The 18,601-nt window shown below is 39.7% G+C and overlaps 1 protein-coding gene across 4 annotated transcripts in view; it reads right to left on the reverse strand.

The window, feature by feature from the left end:
• Window positions 1-18,601, reverse strand: part of WASF1 (WASP family member 1) — a 118,526-nt gene that overhangs the window by 9,420 nt on the left and 90,505 nt on the right. For all 4 annotated transcript variants that reach the window (XM_073675851.1, XM_073675849.1, XM_073675850.1 and 1 more), the window contains 2 exons: window positions 8,372-8,525; window positions 304-421 (listed from right to left, as the gene is read on the reverse strand). In XM_073675851.1, coding sequence (XP_073531952.1) covers window positions 304-421; window positions 8,372-8,505 — 252 coding nt within the window. In that variant the 5' untranslated portion in view covers window positions 8,506-8,525. The remainder of the gene's footprint in view (window positions 1-303; window positions 422-8,371; window positions 8,526-18,601) is intronic.

Consider the following 18,601-nt stretch of genomic DNA (forward strand, 5'->3'; position numbering starts at 1 on the left):
TGTGAGATTATGAGAGCAAAGTGTCAGTTATTACTTGGTTCACGCTGGTAACTCTACCCTTTAAATTTAAAATAAGCCCAAGGCAGATTTTCATGCAGATGTGTGTCCAGCCCATAGTCCTGACCAGCTCATTTATATATAAGAAAAATGTGGATCTCTATGGAATAAGACATCGTATCACATAGATCAAGGTATCATTTTATTCAGCTTCCCATGACCTGCATGCCCATATAGACGGTTTAGGGGGGTTGATGCTACTGCCAGCTTCCCTTTAATATAAATGTGGTAATAAAGACATCATACCTTCTGCTTTCTCTTTTCTTTCCGTTTATCCTCAGTGTCCTGTATCATCTTCTCTTTCCACAAGTCAAAAAAGTAGGATGGGTTGGTGTAGAACTTTAAACCTGATTTACCATCATCCCTATCAAAACAAAGAAATATAAAAGATGTTGGGGCATGGCATAAAACCATGGAAGAAAATTATATGAATTTAAAAACAAAGAAAATTACGAGTGAAATAAAAATTGATCCTATGAAAGGAAAAACTGCTCCTACGTGTCATATCTACATTAGCATTGCTATTCCTATTGGTAGAAAGAAGCACAATACTCCGCTCTTGTTAATAGGGTGGACAAATTATGATCATGCTCAAACTTTACCTATTCAAATGCATTTGGTGTCTTCAAATTTGAGATCTTGCTAATGATTGACATTTTCTACTTTCGCTTTCAATTATGTTAAGTTTTCAACAACAGAACAAAAGTCTACAATTTGATATACAGCTTCAGTAATAGCACAAAACATGTAATAATGAACATAAAAGAGAACAAAGGCAATTACCAACATTTCAGCTGTAATAGAAAAAGAAAATGTAAAAAATGGGGGAGTGGGATGAGCGGATATGGACCAGGGTAGAAAGGAGGCATAGGGGAAATGTGAAGATAGGAACCAGGCATTGATATATGGTGCATTATGCCATATGATTAGCTAAGGGATAGAATGGTGCTTGGCAATTGTGAATGGGCATATGTTATCCACAGATCCTACATTCTGGAAAAAAATAGCTTGGTTGAAATAGGCTACTTTTCATATATATAAATATATATTTTTAAAGCTTTTATTTATTTTAATATATATGTAACCATAAGGAAAAAAGTAAAATAGATTTGAACAACCAACAAAAGGCACATTTGTCATTTTAACAGCATGGTATGGGCAAGCCAACCTGCTCAGTAAGGTATAGAGAAATGGAATAAATATATTGTATTTTTCACTGATCACAAGACCTGAAAGGTCCTAGATCTAGTCTGGTGGCAGGTCCTTCAGCTACTCAACATGTGCAGCCTCCGTGCAGGTCCCTGTAGCTTCCTCTCCTGCTAGGTCAGGAGGAGAGATAGCTGTTCTCTCTGCACCAATCACGTAAATCAGTGTAGGGCAGGAGGAGGGATAGTCGTTCTCTCTGCATCAATTACGTAGTTCAGCGTAGGGCAGGAGGAGAGATAGCTGTTCTCTCTGCACCAATCATGTAGATCAGTGTAGGGCAGGAAGAGGGAGAGACGTTCTCTCTGCACCAATTACGTAGTTCAGTGTAGGGCAGTAGGTGGGTGAGCTGTTCTCTCTGCACCGATCATGTAGATCAGTGTAGGGCAGGAGGAGGGAGAGCTGTTCTCTCTGTAATTGGAAAGGATGTGTTGTCTGCGTTCTCCATCATAGGACTATAAGGAGCACACACTTTTTAGCAAGAGTTTTTCTTACTAAAAAGTGCATCTTATACCCCGAAAAATATGGTACATCCCGGAGACAAGTGGGCAACCTTCTGGAAGAGGATATCAAAGGAATCCAGGAGCAAAGGAAAATCCACAATTATAACTGTGGCAATTTCAGACCAAACACTTACTAAAGAAAATTCAAGTCTATGTTTCATATACACAGTACAGTTTAAGAGTTGGTGAAAAGAAGAGGTAGAGTTACAGAATTACTAGGACCTGATCTTCATTTAGTTTTCTCTGCCAATCCATTGAAAAGGACATTGCATAGTTTCATATAAACTCTTTCAAAAGGTTATAAGCCGTTATATCAATGAAGTATAGGCACATTTGACATATTGTTTGGCATTCTTATAGATTCCAAAGATACACTAGAATAGATAGTATTGGGTATAATAATGAGGTTTCATGGTCCGCTATTCTACTTATGTAACAAATCGGAATTTGCCAAAAAATAAATTTGCAACAGAGTAAACCTTTATAAGTTGTAATTTGCATTTTTAAATAAGGATAGATGTCCAGCAAAGACAATACACATGAATATTTAATAATTATCACAACATAAAGTACCATTTACAGGCAAGATTCCAACAGCCTGCAATTAAGAACGATCCTATGAATTATGAAAGGCATTTACTGTACGCTCACATCCTCAAACAAAGCGATGACTGAGAGGGTAAACAAGAAAAAGGTTAAAAATTAAAAAGTTATTCTAATAACACTAATGTGACGGGAAAAGACCTGCCAAGGAGACAATTAAAAAGTCGATTAATATATGCAGTTCTTTTTTTTTTTTTTCCTTCATCTTGTTGAGTACATTCTGGAAGAGATGAAAGATGTACAGCGTCAATCTGTGAATTAAAAGGGAACGCGAGGAGGGTTCTTGGGTAGCAGTTTAACCTCACACTCGAACAGAATGTTCGAAGTACAGTACATTATTTTAATTGGTATGCTTAAATAATGGGCATAAATGTGTGACATCTGCTGTACCGCATGTGCGCAAAGCAGCAGCTGATCCTTATGTTCAAGACAAAATATGCAGCTTTGTAAGTGAAATTAGAGTGCATGTCGTAATACTGAGCCTGATAGATTAACACTGAATTAATGCCATTTGCTGGCTCAGTCCAATCACGAGAGTGCCAATAGTTTCGGATTTTCTTGTGACCTTCAGAATTGGAACAATATTAGTGACAAACATAAAAAGTAATGGTTTTTGTTCCCGTTTCAGAAGTGGTTACCAACAAAAAGTGAAAAAATAAAATCTCTTTTCAAAAATAAAAAAAGCCTGCTGTGATTAAAGTACTCCAAGCTTGTAGTGCACTTTTGTGCCATAATAGCATACAATTCAATTACATACAGTACATTACTTGACGTTCAATCTCCACATGCCGCCTATTCCCGTACTGCAGAGTAAGCACATGCATTGTAAAGCTAACTCCATGTGCAACGAACAGTTAAAACTCAGCTCAGTCAACAAATAGATTTTAATGAGCTTGAAAAATCAATGTTCCTTTTATTCCAGCATTAGCCTTTAAACCAATCCCTTCCTTTTGTACAATACAGTGGAAATGTTGTAGTTTTCTATACACAGGCCTAAGTCATTTTAAGATCGCACGCTGTGTAATGACTGCCCTTCACCTCTACATTGCATCTGTAGATTAATGGATCAAGAATCTGACCTCACTTATGGGATTCACTTAATGCTGTCTTTCCATTGCTTACTTCCAGTTACATCTTAGTTTGCTGGCATCCATATGGCTACCATTGCAGCACCTACACTATCTGTCTGCCTTAGTATGCAGACATATCGAGGCAGTCATGTTTCCCTATATTTCTAGTTAGATTTTCTGAAAATGGTTAGGACCTTTGCACATGGCAGAATGCACGGAGACAGAAAGCAGAGTATGATGGCTGTACAGCACTGCTATACGGACTCTTGGAATATTCTCCTGTAGGTACAACAGAGTATGGTACTATTCATACAGAATATGAAATATGAAAAACTTTGTATGCTGCTGGTATGAAATTAGAAGGTACAATAAAGGCCTAACGCACATCTATGGCAAACAAAATGGAACTATAAAATGGCCAAAGTCAGACTTGTAATGGTGGAACATACTGAATGTCACTCCTGTTCTCAAAGTGAAATGTATGCTTAAAGGGAATTTGTCAGCAGGATTTTGCTAGCTCACCTGAGAGCAGCCTGATGTAGGCAAAGAGAGGCTGAATCCAACGATGTATCACTTAGTTTATTGGGAGCAGCCGTTCTCACACAGTCAGAGCTCTTAGATTTAGAATGAAGCAGAGCTGAGAAAGCTAACCCCGCCCACACCAGGCTCTCCAAGTACAAAGAGCTTATTACAGGAGGGGGCGTTGCCAGATTAGTTTGGCAATGTTAATCTCTTAATGACAATTCCTTCACGGTTCGTAAACAACATCATGCACTTTGACAAGTGACATATCCCTGAATTCTGTGTCTCAGCCTCTATCTCCTGCTGTCTTCAGATTACATAGCAAAAACCTGCTGACAGACTCCCTTTAAATAATGACTAGAAAGAACACTAAACTTTTTCACACAAATGTGTGACAGTTCCAATTTTTTTTTTTATTGTTCCAAAGGAACTGAAAAATGTTGCAACATTGCAAAGGGTCCTAACTAAATGTATTCCAATGTGGTGTTTCTACAGCTCATATGCTGGCTTATGTGTTTCCATAGTAACAGGCTTTATTTAAAGAATAAAAAAATGAGAGAGAAAATGTTGGATTTAATAAAATTTGGAATCCTAAAATGAAAATCTGAAAATCTGAATGAAGGAAGGTTTAACGTAGATAAACGTAAGGTTATACACATGGCTGAAGAAACGATGTACAAAACTGTAAAATAAAAGTGCCCTAAGGAATTTACAAGGGTTGTCCAGTACTTTTAAAAATATGCCAATGTGTTTTAATGATAAATAGAAGCTTCTTTCTAATTACCTCCTGGTGCTGTTTCTGCCTGTGAGAGGCGCTATCGGTGGCCGCTCACAGGCAGCACATGACCCCGCGCTGAGGTCACGTAAAGTGAGGCGTGACTCAGCGCTGGGGTCCCCGTGGTGGCTGCTGGGTTGTGGGCGGGGTTATTCCCCACGTCACACCCAGCATCCACCGCACGCTTTCCCAATGAATGAGGACAGGGAGAGCGAGCGGTGGATGCCAGGTGTGACGCAGGGGAATAACCCCGCCCACAACCCAGCAGCCACCGTGGAACGCGGAAGAGGGACCCTCGGCTGCAGCCAGGACTTGTCATGACGTCAGCGGATGTCAGAGCCGGCTGCAGCCGGGGGTCAAGTGATGCCTGTGAAGGGCCACCGATAGCGTCGCTCACAGGCAGAAACAGCACCAGGAGATTATTAGAAAGAAGCTTCTATTTATCATTAAAACACATTGGCATATTTTTAAAAGTACTGGACAACCCCTTTAAGTTTAACAAGAATAAATCCAAGATATTTTCCTACCCGACTCTTATGTCCATCCTGCGGACATCATGGTTATTTAAAAATTCTCCTACAGCTACATTAAAAAGGTATCAATGTACATACAGAATGTAGCTTTGCTCCTATACAAGTCACCAGCACAGCCACACTTAGAATACAATTTTTGGCTTCAGTGTATAAGAGGGACATAACTGAACTAGAGCGGGTGCAAGAAAGACAAACCAAGGTTATTAAGGGAAAAGGGTGGACTTCAATACCAAGAAAGGTTATCAAACTTGGGGTTATTCAGATTGGGGAAAAAAATAATGTCTCACAGGGTGACCCAATTACAATGTACAAATATTTGATGGGACAGTGCAGAAAATTATCTTTTCTATACCAAAGTCTGCCCCAAGGGGTTTTTGGCTTCCTGTAGATCAACGTGTTAGGGTAATAATTTGTACTTGATGGACCGGTGTCTTTTTTAAACCTTTACAACTATAAAACTATCATAATATTTTGCACTCAGAGACTTAGAAGTAACTGAACAGCTGAAAAATTTCCTTCTGAATTTTGGGGCAGAAAATCTGCTGCAGAATACAGTAGCAGATAGGTTTATGAGATTTGTACATGTTCTATTCACATGATGTGAAAATTTTCCTTTTGATCTGTAGTGAACTTTCAGTGTCCATAAGTAGATTTTTTGTGCAGATCTTACTGTAGACCCCATGTGGATCTGCAGCAAAATCTAAAAGTTCAAAACAACAATTATTAAAAAAAACAGTACTCAAAACAGACAGAATACTCGGCTACCCTGGCACTTTTGTAACCATGCTTCCTTGTTTCTCACCGGCCTCTGCACAACAAGCTCCAGCAATGACACCTCCAATAACAGTTTCTGTATCATTGTTGGAGGCTAGGTGTAAAGACACCAGTGAGTGACGAAGATAGTGTTACCAAAAATGCACCAGCTAAGGGAAGCAGTGGGTCTTTTTTTTATTTTGGGAAATTCCCAGAAGCAAATCAGCATAAAAAATTGCAAAATTCGGTTTGGATTACTTTCTGTAGATTTCCCTGCAAAAATCCAGTACATGTATTTCATTTTAGCAACAATATACATCTGTAAAGGTGAGATTGTGTGTATCTTCTGTGAGCAATTACCAAGCATTAGTAGTAAGTCACGGGCACAGTTTCAGCATTAGGAAAATACAGCATTTGATGTTGAAGCCAGGCCATATAATCTGAATACATCAATCCTTAAAAAGGTATTCCAAGATCCTATCTCAATATGTAATAGGTGTAATAATAATAATAATAACAAATACCTCCAGTTAGAAATGTACTATAGTTGTTTTGATAAGCAATGTCGCTTACCCCATGTGCAGGGCATTGGAGTAACTTAGGTATCCATGGTTACGACCACTCACATAGAGACAGTTTGTTAGTTGTTAGTGGTTGTAACCATGAATACTTAAGCTACTGCAATGCCATGCACATGGGGTAAGTGACACAGATTATCAGAAGAGCTATACTACATTTCTAATTAGAGTAGTTTTGTATTTGCTAATATTAGTATTTGGGATAGGATCTTGGAGATGGGAATACGCCTTTAATGCTGCAAGAAATCTAATGTCTAGAACCCATGGGGTATGGCATGGAAAATAAACTTCTATATTAAAGGGGTTGTCCAGTACTTTTTTATTGATGACCTATCCTTAGGACAGGTCATCAATCTCAGACACCCGGTATGACACCCAGCATTCCCACCGATCAGCTGTTCCTGGCGGTGGCAAGATGTGCTCAGTTGCGGAACCTCACAGCACAATCAGTCAACTGCAGATCCACCTCTATTAAAATAAATAGGAGTGCATCTGCAGTACCACATTGTGGCCACTATACAGTTTTCTTGGTGCCGCAATTAATCATATCCAGCCGGCGGCACCGAGAAGAGTTAAATGGTCAGTGGAGGGTTTCAGGTGTCGCACAGCACAGATATGAAATTGATGACTTAGCCAAAGGATAGGCCATCAATATAGAATTAGTGGACATCCCCTTTAACTCCCACTAGTCATGATAGTCCTTCAATTTATAACATGGCAAATGTGAACATTTCCTATCTAAATTGTAAGATTCCATCAGTTGAATCACATTTTTTATAATTTTCCTCTAGTTTAAAAACCAGTTTACTGATACTGGAGAATGACCACGATGAGGATCTCTGGGCATATATGAAAAGGGTACAAAATAATAAGAGGGAAAAAAATCCAAAGCCAACATTACACAGTATGTTCTGGCTTAGGCAGATATTACAAAAGGGAAAAGATTACTTGGCTTTGCCAGATACATTTTATAGCACTAGTTATATAGGAACTATACTTTATAATTGAACTGTTCTTTATCCCTGGCCCCCAGATTTTCACCAGAAATCATAGCATTGTCAAGTTGTCACTGATTCTATGACTGTCTCCAAATCACAGAATGAATAGAAGCTTTCTATGTACAGACAATGAGCGCTAGCTGTCCCTGAGAGGGAGATAAGAGAGCAAGGAAAGGAATAAAGCAATCCACCCCTACTTATACAGTGGGTGCGGAAAGTATTCAGACCCCTTTAAATTTTTCACTCTTTGTTTCATTGCAGCCATTTGGTAAATTCTAAAAAGTTCATTGTTGCATCATTTCCAAGAAGACTCATGGCTGTACTAGCTCAAAAGTGTGCTTCTACTCAATACTGAGCAAAGGGTCTGAATACTTATGACCATGTGATATTTTAGTTTTTCTTTTTGAATAAATTTGCAAACATTTCTACATTTCTGTTTTTTTTCAGTCAAGATGGGGTGCAGAGTGTACTTTAATGAGAAAAAAAATGAACTTTTTAGAATTTACCAAATGGCTGCAATGAAACAAAGAGTGAAAAAGTTAAAAGGGTCTGAATACTTTCCGTACCGACTGTAGCTGCAGCCAATCCCAGGCTCAGAATCATAAGGACTTGACATGTCGTACTAATTTACTAACGGGGTGTTAACTCCTCTATATTCCTTGGCAAATAGAATTTGGTAAACTATGTTTTGGGTCAAATGCCATATTCACAAGTAGGGGCAGCACTTTTACTGATATTTCCAATATATATACTGCTGCACACCAAAGCATACATACCTGTAAGGTGTCAGTATATTGAGAGGAGGAGGATGTTCACACAATTCATAGGTTTCGTGAAGAGGGATTGGCAAAGTTTTACGGTCAAACAATTGTTGATCCTGTATAGTGGAGCTTCTGAACGCTTTCCTCATTGTGATGTCCTGTAATGACACTGAAGTGAAAAAAGAAATTTTAGATCAGAAAGTTCTAAAAAAAAAAATATATTGCTGGACATTTTTAAGATTTTTTTTCCTAACATTACACAGATAAATTACATAATAAATAAAAGATGACAACTAAATATCAGTTTTTAGATTTCACAACTATAAAAAAAACTACACTTAAAAAGAACTAAGGTATGAGCCTCAGAAACAATCAATTATATAACAGTTTGATATTTCACAATATCATACCTCTCTGCAGGCTTAGAAAATAGCTCTATAGATCCTTCCAGAAACAGAATTGGTACATGTTCGGGATTTACTAGAAGCTTTTTCGGCAGTTTTTTCTGTTTGCATGGCAATATCTTTCTTTACTAGTAATAGTTTTGCTGGTTCAAAAGGATTTCTTATGGGTAAAGCAGAGAAGGCTTGGCAACCCAAGCTCCACACCAGTGCTATTTAATACTCCTGATAATATGGAAACGGACTCTGTTATGTGCAACCAGGGAGGTTACTCCTCTTACCAGTAAAAAAAAAAACACACAGAAGCTTAGACAGATCAGTGACACTTACTAGGAGAGACATCTTAACCTTCTATCTGCACCCCAAGCAAATCTGATGTTAATACACAATTTAAAGAGGATCTGTCACCAAGTGAAAAGTGCCAAGATTTTGCTCTAAATTTATTTCTGCTGCTCTTCTGAGTATTCTGCTTTTTTCTTTTTTTAAAAAAATCTGTCACACAGTTCCAGAGATATGGGCCTTTTTATTTAGTGCTCCCATCATGGTAATTGTATGGTCTTTACAAAGGGGGCGTGGCTCACACAATTCTCTGGGGGCGTGTCTTTAGGCAGCTCTGCATAATTATGATGTGAGAACGCCGGTATCTCTGGAATCATATGGCCAATTTTCAAAAAGAAAAAAATACAATACTCAGGAGACCTACGAGAATAAAATAAGGGCAAATACTGGCCACTTTTCTTATTGTGACAGGCCCTCTTTAAGCTACCAGTACATGAGGGAGATGATGAGATTAATAGTTATACTGGAGATACTGGTAACATGGTGCAATGGATGGAAAAGTTTAGCAGATGTCTTTAGCAACCAATCATCTTGTAGCTATGGATTTTCAGTGGACATTTTTAAAGGGAACCTGTCAGCTTGGAAATGCTGCTCAATCTATGGAAAGCATGTTATACAGCAGGAGGTTTGTAGGGAAAGATTTGGTATAATCCATATGTTATTTATTAAATTCCCTGCCCCTTCTGGGCTTAGCAGTAAAGGGGCGGTCTTAGTCAGTGATTGATAGTTATCGCTGTATGCACACTTATTCATGGAAGGCTGTCAATCATTGATTAGGACCGCCCCTTTGACTCATAAGTCAGGAGAGATTTTAATGAATAAAATATAAGCCATCCTAATTTTTTCCCTTAATCCTATACAATCAATCTGCTCAGCTTCCCCTGCTCTTTAACATACTGCCCTTAGATTACAAGTTCCCTTTAAAATAAATGCTACAACCTCTTAGTACCCATCTGTGATTCAGTTTTGATTAAAAGGAGATCTACAACCTGTGTCGGACTAAGGTGCCAAGGGCCCACAAGTAACCAACTCCAGGACCTCACTTTTCAACTACATGCAAATGTGACATTAATAATAATAATAATCTTTTTATTTATATAGCGCCAACATATTCCGCAGTGATTTACAATTCAGACAATTTACAGACATTATGGGCACTGTCCCCATTGGGGCTCACAATCTAGATTCCCTATCAGTATGTCTTTGGAGTGTGGGAGGAAACCGGAGAACCCGAAGGAAACCCACGCAAACATGGGGAGAACATACAAACTCCTTGCAGATGTTGTCCTTGGTGGGATTTGAACCCAGGACCCCAGCGCTGCAAGGCTGCAGTGCTAACCACTGAGCCACCGTGCAGCCCTCACACTGGAGGACATTATCCTCCATCACAAATTTACATAACAATGAACTTGGTAGATTGTGAAATGAATAAGTTACTGCCTTTATCTGTACATAGTGATTCAGTATATACTGTAGTGCCAAGTACTGCTCATATAAGAGGGTGGTGGCCCACTCTTGGACAGGGGCCCACCGGAGGATTCTCCTGTTCTCCTTTGGGCCAGTCCGAGCCTGCCCACAACTATGGAATTACAAATTTTGGTCTGAATGTCCAATATTAATAGTACCATTTATTGTCTAATGAAAAATATATATAGGAAATTAAAATTAGGACCAACCTAGGACAGCATTTATTTATACAAAAGCGGATAGGTTAATATATTTACGTAATAAATGGATCAGTCCAGTAAAAAGAAAAGAAACATTCTCTATAAATATTTTTCTTCTGTTACATTTTTGGAATAAACCAAATTATTCAGCTTCCAGAATCCCCATTAGAGGAATCATTCAACTGGTTTGTATCAGTGAAATTGAGACCTACTGACTGCTAAAGAAACCAGCCGCCTCATGAATATTCAACGACACCTGACCTAAATAAAAATGCATAGTAGAGCAAGCGTTACGACATTTCATCATAAGCCCCTGAAATGTAATTACTTTCCAAAAATGTACTAGACATCAGTATGTGCAAGAACCCCCCCAAAAAGTTCAAGGATTGAAAATAATCACAATGAGTAGCTGAACATAGCTTTTAATAGGCAAAAAGATATATAAAGCTGATAATGTGCCATGGTATTATGGCAGAGGACTGGTAAATGTGCAATCAAACATGTATTCTTTCTACAGTTTTTCTAGTCCAATAACTATGGTTAGTAGTTCACCATACCCGACAGGGAAGAGAGTGGAGCCGGAATAACCCTTTAATGTATCACAGTAAGAATGGAGAAAACACAATCATATAGCTCAGCAGAACCCACCATACTGCACTATTACATACAGACAATTCACAAAAGAAGGAACTCCGATAATGGAGACATTAGGTAATGGGTGATAATGATTTCCCCAATAAGGAACGCCAAAGTGGAGCATCGCACTAAAGGAAGGGTAGGCTGAAGTCGGATAGTACAACTATCATTACCATGACCGCCTCCTAAAAGCCATCTCTTTTCTCCATTGACATTAAAACAGAAAAGTGTTCTGCTGACAGCTCTAGTAAAGAGTAGCCTCAGTGAATCATTTTTTTTGCAACCTAAACTATTTTAGGTAATAAAAGTATATTACAAAATTAGTGTCAATTACATTAGACGAACCATTGCTTTAAAGGGAACCTGTCACCAGTTTTGTCCTGTGTCAACTAAAACTAAGATCTTAATCAGCGCCTGCGCTGCAGTCCATCAATGGTTATATACCCCATGACTCCCTCTGCATACACCAAAAAAAACTTTTTGAAGTTCTCTCGCGATGTATGTTAATCCTGTCGGTCTAGTCCGATTGGCCCGGTTTCTGTTTTCTTCATCCCTGCTCTATCCCTCCTCCCGGCTGCTGATAGCCGTCCTCCTGCTGTAATTTATGTGGATGTAGCCAGGCGAAATCACCGGCTGCGCACTTTGCTCTACCCTACTGCGGGTGGAGCCGAAAACTTAAGTGCGCATGGGCCGTTATGAATTAGGCTCTGCCCCCAGTAGGGCAGAGCATAGTGCGCAGGCACGAGATTTCACCCAGCTATGTGGATGACATAGAAGGCGTCATCCCCGTAAATTACAGCAGGAGGACAACTTGCAGCAGCCGGGACGAGGGATAGAGAAGCCGGGAGGAGGGATGGAGACCGCAGAAACCAGGCCCATCGGACCGGACTGACAGGATTAACATACAGAGTGGGAGCACTTAAAATTTTGGGGGATTTATACAGGGGGAGTCAGGGGGTTAAATAACCATTGATGGACAGCAGCACAGGTGCTGATTAAGGTCATAGTTTTAGTCGACACAGAACAAAACCGGTGACAGGTTCCCTTTTAAATGTTTTTTAGATAGAACAGACATGTATATCATGTATAGATTCATTATAGACTACAACATTTGGATAACAGAAATGGCTAGATAACATTTATTTAATTTATGATTTAATAAGATTTTAATCTAATATTGCTGATCAGTCGGTGCTCAAAATTGACGAAACAAAAGCATTGATTTTTCCTGGGAAACAGTTTGAGCAGTTAATGAAGCTAGCCTACTTTCTCCCGCAGAAGCAGTGTAAAAATAGCAAGTTAAATCTAATGTGAGGAGAGGTATTTTTATACTACAGCAGTAACCGAGGTAAGCCGAGATTTAATGTAAAGATTTACGGTAGATTTCGGCTCTCAGGGACCTATTCCTAGTATAATCTTAAACCCCTTTTCTGTCAATGACGTTTGTACCTCAATGTGCCTAGATTAATAAGGCTACTGCCAGGATCTTGTCTTTCAAGTGATACCAAACTCAATATTCTAGGTGCAATATTTGGGGTTCTGCACTTGATTAAAATAATGGAGATGCAAAAGTTTCCATTCTGGCTTTTAGACTGCACGAAAATGCATGTAGGAAGCCTATATGAAAAACACTAAGAAACAATTCTATACTAATAGCATACTGCATTTCCACTGACCTCCAAAAAACTCACCACAAACAAAAATGTACACTGCACGTCAACAGAATTTAAATGGTCGCTATACTTTCAGATAACTCCATCTCATTTTAAAGACACCCAGCCCTCTAAAGTGCCAACTACTCAGTAACACTCAGCTGTCTAACTAGCTGTTTTCTGCCTGTTGTCAAGTTTAATCTATCTCTAGCTGCAATGATGGAAGTAAGACTGCGTCAATGTTTCTGCTCCTGCTTTCCTGTCTGTTAAACTGCATATAGAGTTAATTCAGAGATTGGCTTTAGTTTAGGACCAGCAAGACATAGAACAACAGCAGGTGCAATGCAAGCTGATGAGTGTGGAAAATGCATCCTCAGCACATATAGTACTGGCAGCATACTGATATGAGCAGACTCCAGCTGAAATGGAATGGATGAAAAAAAATCACTGAAGGACAGCTTTTCCTGTTTGAGTGTTAATATAGAGATGAAAGGTCAATCAATAAATAGGACCAGTGACCTTATAAGTCCAAAGTAATCATTAATTTAGATCAACAAATAGGTTTTATATATTCATTTAGACAGTTTTTCCAACCTTAAGACCCCCATACACTTTAGACTAACCTCGAGCTTGGGTTCAAAACTGTATGGGAGCCCCCGGACTCTTCCCCATACAGATTATGTTGGGGGAAATATGGATCGGCATGTCAAATCTCTAAAGAGAAGCCACCTCTAGAGATGTCTGGTAGCAGCCGACAGCTATCTAAAGTGTGTGTGGGGGGGGGCTTTATAATACACTGCATGTTCAATGTACCTGGGGCCCTGACATACACTGAGTGTTGGACATTTATATTTTAGGGTTAGATCTAGGAGCGATCGCCTATACTGCAGTATAAAGCACTTACTGCTCTATAGGACCTGGGAATGTAATAGCAGATTAGGCGTTTTAGTGTTAAACGAAAAACAGCTGCTTTTCAATGGTTTTCCCAGCAGTTGTTCCACAAATTCAGCAGCTGCTGTTTTCTAAAATGCTATTAACTCAGGATTATTTTGATGGTGCTGAAACTGTCCCTGCATTCAGACCACATTATACAGCTAATAACAAGTGAAAACCCGGCATTATTTGGAGCACAATGAAATGATCATGTCTTACAGTCAAATCAAACAATTGCAGCTCTGGCAATCACACTGAGCATGCTTTACTCCTCCGAGCAGGAAGGAAAAGTAGCTTCCTATGGAGCAGTAACAATCTGTGCTCCTGCGAACTTCAGAGACAGCGCGGTTGCCTCTCTAAGCTTCCTATTTCTGCCCGACAATATTGACTTGCTTCAGTTTCCTCTTTCATGTTGATCAACTGAAAAAGTAGTTTATCAAAGTTTATTGTATGAAAAAACTCGGACCTTTCTCTAGAGGTTAAATCTCAGCCAGGCCACAAAGCTGACCACAAACATTTCTCACCAATTAAGCCAAGTGCAAAGCCCAAAAAAAACATTATAACTTCAGCAAGGTATTTTATGACTGCACAAATTATTTTAGGCCAACAGATTTTGCCTTATATGCAAGCAGAATATACATTTGCGACCAAGTTTTCAGACTGACAAGTTTTGGTTGTCAGAAAATGTACTGCATTGAGTTTTTAGATCTTTTAGTAAGATGTTTCTCTGGTTACTGAAGTGCAATTATAAGTTTTTCATAAGTTACATCAAGTTTATGCAACGACTCAATATTTACAGTGTTGACTCTTATTTTTCAAGACTACTTCAATTCACCCTGACATTCTGGAATATCCACTTCTGGTCCAAATCCTGACTGATGACAGCCCATTGTTGTCTAAGCAGTGCCTGGAGATTATCACAATTTTTGTGTTTTTATTTGTCCATTTGCTTTTTCAGTATTGATCACAGGTTCTCAATAGGATTGAGCTCTGGGGATTTTCCTGGCCATGGACCCCCAAAATTTCAATGTTTTGTTCATCAACCCACTTAGTTGTCACTTATTCCTTGTGATATGGTGCTTCATCATGCTGGAAAAAGCATTGTTTATCACCAAATTGCTCCTATGCCATTGGGAGAAGATGCACTTGGAGGATGTTTAGATACCGATCTTTATTCATGGCAGTGTTCTGAGGCAAAATTGTGAGTAAGCCCACTCCATGGATGAAAAGCTCCTACACATGAATGGTCTGAGGATACTTTGCTGGTGGCATGACACAGGATTCATGGTGGTGTTCACTTTTTGTTCAACAGACAATCATTCTTCCAGATGTCCCAAACAGTTTGAGGAGTGTTTCATCAGAAAAAATAACTTTATACCATACTCTGCAGTCCACTTCCAGCATGTCAGTCTGTCCTTGATGTTTTTCTTGGAGAAAAATGGTTTTGCTGCCCTTCTTGACACCAGGCCAGACTCCAAAAGCATTCGCTTTACTGTGTAAGCAAATGCACTGACACCTGTCTTGCCATTCCTGAGCAAGTTCCGTACTGATGTTGAACCGATCCCGTAGCCGAATTCTCTTTATGAGACTATCCTGGCACTCGCCGGACTTTCTTTTCACTCTGAAGCCTTTTTCACATCAATTAAACGTCTTTCTTTGAATTTCTTGATTAGCCAATAAATATTTGATTAAGGAGAAATCTTGGACCAGCAATGTTCTTGCCTGTAAATCCCTTTCTATGCAAATTAATGATGACTGTACATGTTTCTTTGAAGGTAACCATGTTGACAGTAGAAGTGAATGATTTTAAGCCCCAGCCTCCTTTTATAACAACCAGTCTGCTCTTATAAATCAATCAGCATGACAGAGTGATGCCAGCTGCCTTGTCCTCCTTAATAGGTTCATTGATCTTCTTGTTAGCTCTGGAGAAGCTATGTAGCAAGCAGGTCATTTAGTAGTGGGAGTTGAAATCAGTGGCAATGTTTTTCTTTTTGTGATTAAGTTAATTTTCATGCCAATCAATTAGTTGTTTAAATTCATCTGATTGTTATGAAGCGTAATCTACAGTTAATGCAAATTGCCATTATAAAAACTTAAGCAGAAAATTTTGTGAAAAACAAAATTTGTCAGTCTCAAAACTTTCGGCCACAACTTTGTACCGTATTAAGCACAATATATTTTCGTGGCCTTAACTAATTTTTGCCAAGACGAAGAAAAGAGGATAGTGTGGTGCATCTGGGTCCAGGTTTTACGGCTAGAAGGAGAGATGGGCGGGTCTGGCTACCCACATACCTCACCTCTGGGTGTGGTTAACAAGGTAAAATGGAGTCCATTGTTTCTGTGTGAGTCCATGGTCTCTGTGTGAGGAGGAAGAGGTCCTCCTATGTGGTATCTGCAAACTGAGCCGGTGTACTGGATGCTATCCAGACGGTGTGACTAGGACTGGTTCTCAAGAGACTTTGCCTAAAGAACGGTTTACTTTGTTTGCCTGAACTGAAGGCTGTTTATTTTCCATTGCTTATGGCTGGTTTATGACACCGCAATAAACCAGAATGGACTTTTAAATAGAAACGCTTCCTGTTTTGCCTCCCGACGCACCCAAGTGAGTAGAAACCCCACAATTAGTGTTAGAAGTGCGGGCAGCGTTCCTGCAAGTACGTGTGACTGCTACAAGACGTACTGCATGTCCTGGGTGAAGTTTGCCACAAGTAAGCAAGCGATACCAGACAAAAATGGAGAACTTGCTTAAACTTCTGGTGCAAGCGTAGAAGGCACAGCACCAGCAGCACCTGCAATTCTTACAACAGCACAGGGAGCAGCAGCAACAAATGGCGCAACAGGAGACAAGTAAGCTGCTTATGCAGAAGCTCCAGCTCCAGCAGCAGCATCAACAGGACCCGCACCGTCAACAGCAGCAACAAATCAATTTGCTCGCAGAGGTGATTTGTGGCACGGCGACAGCTCTGACAAGGTCAGTGGACGATTTTTCCATCCGGAAGGCAGTAAGGAGAGCCCTGCAGAAAATCACCCCGGGTGATGACAAAGGCCTTTTTGACTGTGTTTGAAAGGGTCGCAAAAAGGGAGAAACTTCCGCCAGAGCAGTGAGCAGAGGTGCTGGCGACATACTTGTCGGGGGAGCCCCAGAAGGCTTGGCCTTGCAAGACGCCAAGGAATATGGCAAGCTAAAAACTGAAATTTTGGCATGCTTGGGGGTAACAATGACTGTCAGGGTGCAGCGGATCCACCGCTGGGGATATCACAGTGACAACCCCCCTCACTCCCAAATGCTTGACCTACTGCACCTGGTCCAATAATGGTTGCAGCCAGAGTCCTCTACACCTGCGCAGATGGTGGAGCGAGTGGTGAGGACCGGTTTGTGCATTCCCTTTTCTAAATATTACTGTATGTAAATATTTCTCTATTAATATTTCACTACTGTCATCCCTCCACATCTAGGCCTTCAGCAGTACAATACAGATGTAAATCCTACCCTCTTTAACAATAATATAATAACTGGTGACGCTGTCCTAGTCTATGCAAAAAAGCTAAAAATGAGCTGCAGTAAATGAAATAAAAATGTCAGCCTGTTTCAGGGTTTTTATTCTACACAGATCGTTACATCTAAAAACAAAAATGACAAATATTCTTTCAAAAACTCTTTAGTCTGATATAAAATCAAGCAAGTGAAGAAACAAGTGCACGCTGAGCAGTACAATCCCAGCAAGTATTGTGCACAAGTCTTATTAATTAGCATTTGACCCATGCATGATACCATGATTCTCACATTTTTTCTAGGTAACTTTGCATCCTCGGGAGAAGATGATTTTCTCTAGTCCTCGTATTTGAATCAGCAGGAGAATTATCCTAAATGTTGCCTTTAAAATCAGTTTGCACTAAAAACGTACATAATAAAAGTGTTCCTCTTGCTTCATAATACTTTCGATGTTTCACAATGACATATCAGATATTTTGATTGGTGTTAGTCTGGGTGCCGAGATACGGACCAATCAAAAACAAAGCGCCAGAGTCGATCAGGTGAGCAGGTCAGTTCTGATTAAGCATGGAGAGCCGGTCAGATCCAAACTGGCACAGTGGCAGCTCGGCTCTGCTGCATCATTGGACTGAAGTGACAGTTACACTTGATGTCATTTTCAGACAAGATCGTCCTTTATTTTAATAAAAGTATATACAACACACATCCAACAAACACCTCAGCTGATGCCACAGGAGAGTCTATCCAGTATCCCTTAAGATATTTTATTAGCACAATTACTAAAGGTAGAAAATTACTTATTCACTGCAAATCCATTCAATTTAAAGGACAGAATGAATATAATGAAGCATGATGTGCCCTTGATCACAATGAAAATGCCAAGAGAAAAGCATAGGACAATTATATTTCTGTGTGTGTTTTTAGCTTCAGGGGTTTGGATGACTACAAGAAATTCTGCACACACACAGATATGCAGGACAAGAATTTCCACCCAATAGGCACAGAACGCCACTTTAATGCTTCTCTCCATCGTTTAATTAACTGCAGCGGAATGTGGAACTGAAGATGACCTATTTCATGTGCTAACAGCAGACAATGGCAGGGTGCAATTGTCCAGCTGTGCT

Source organism: Phyllobates terribilis, unplaced genomic scaffold, assembly GCF_046119375.1.
Source record: "Phyllobates terribilis strain yellow unplaced genomic scaffold, ASM4611937v1 Scaffold_3__8_contigs__length_932513732, whole genome shotgun sequence".
NCBI classification, from domain to species: Eukaryota; Metazoa; Chordata; class Amphibia; order Anura; family Dendrobatidae; genus Phyllobates; species Phyllobates terribilis.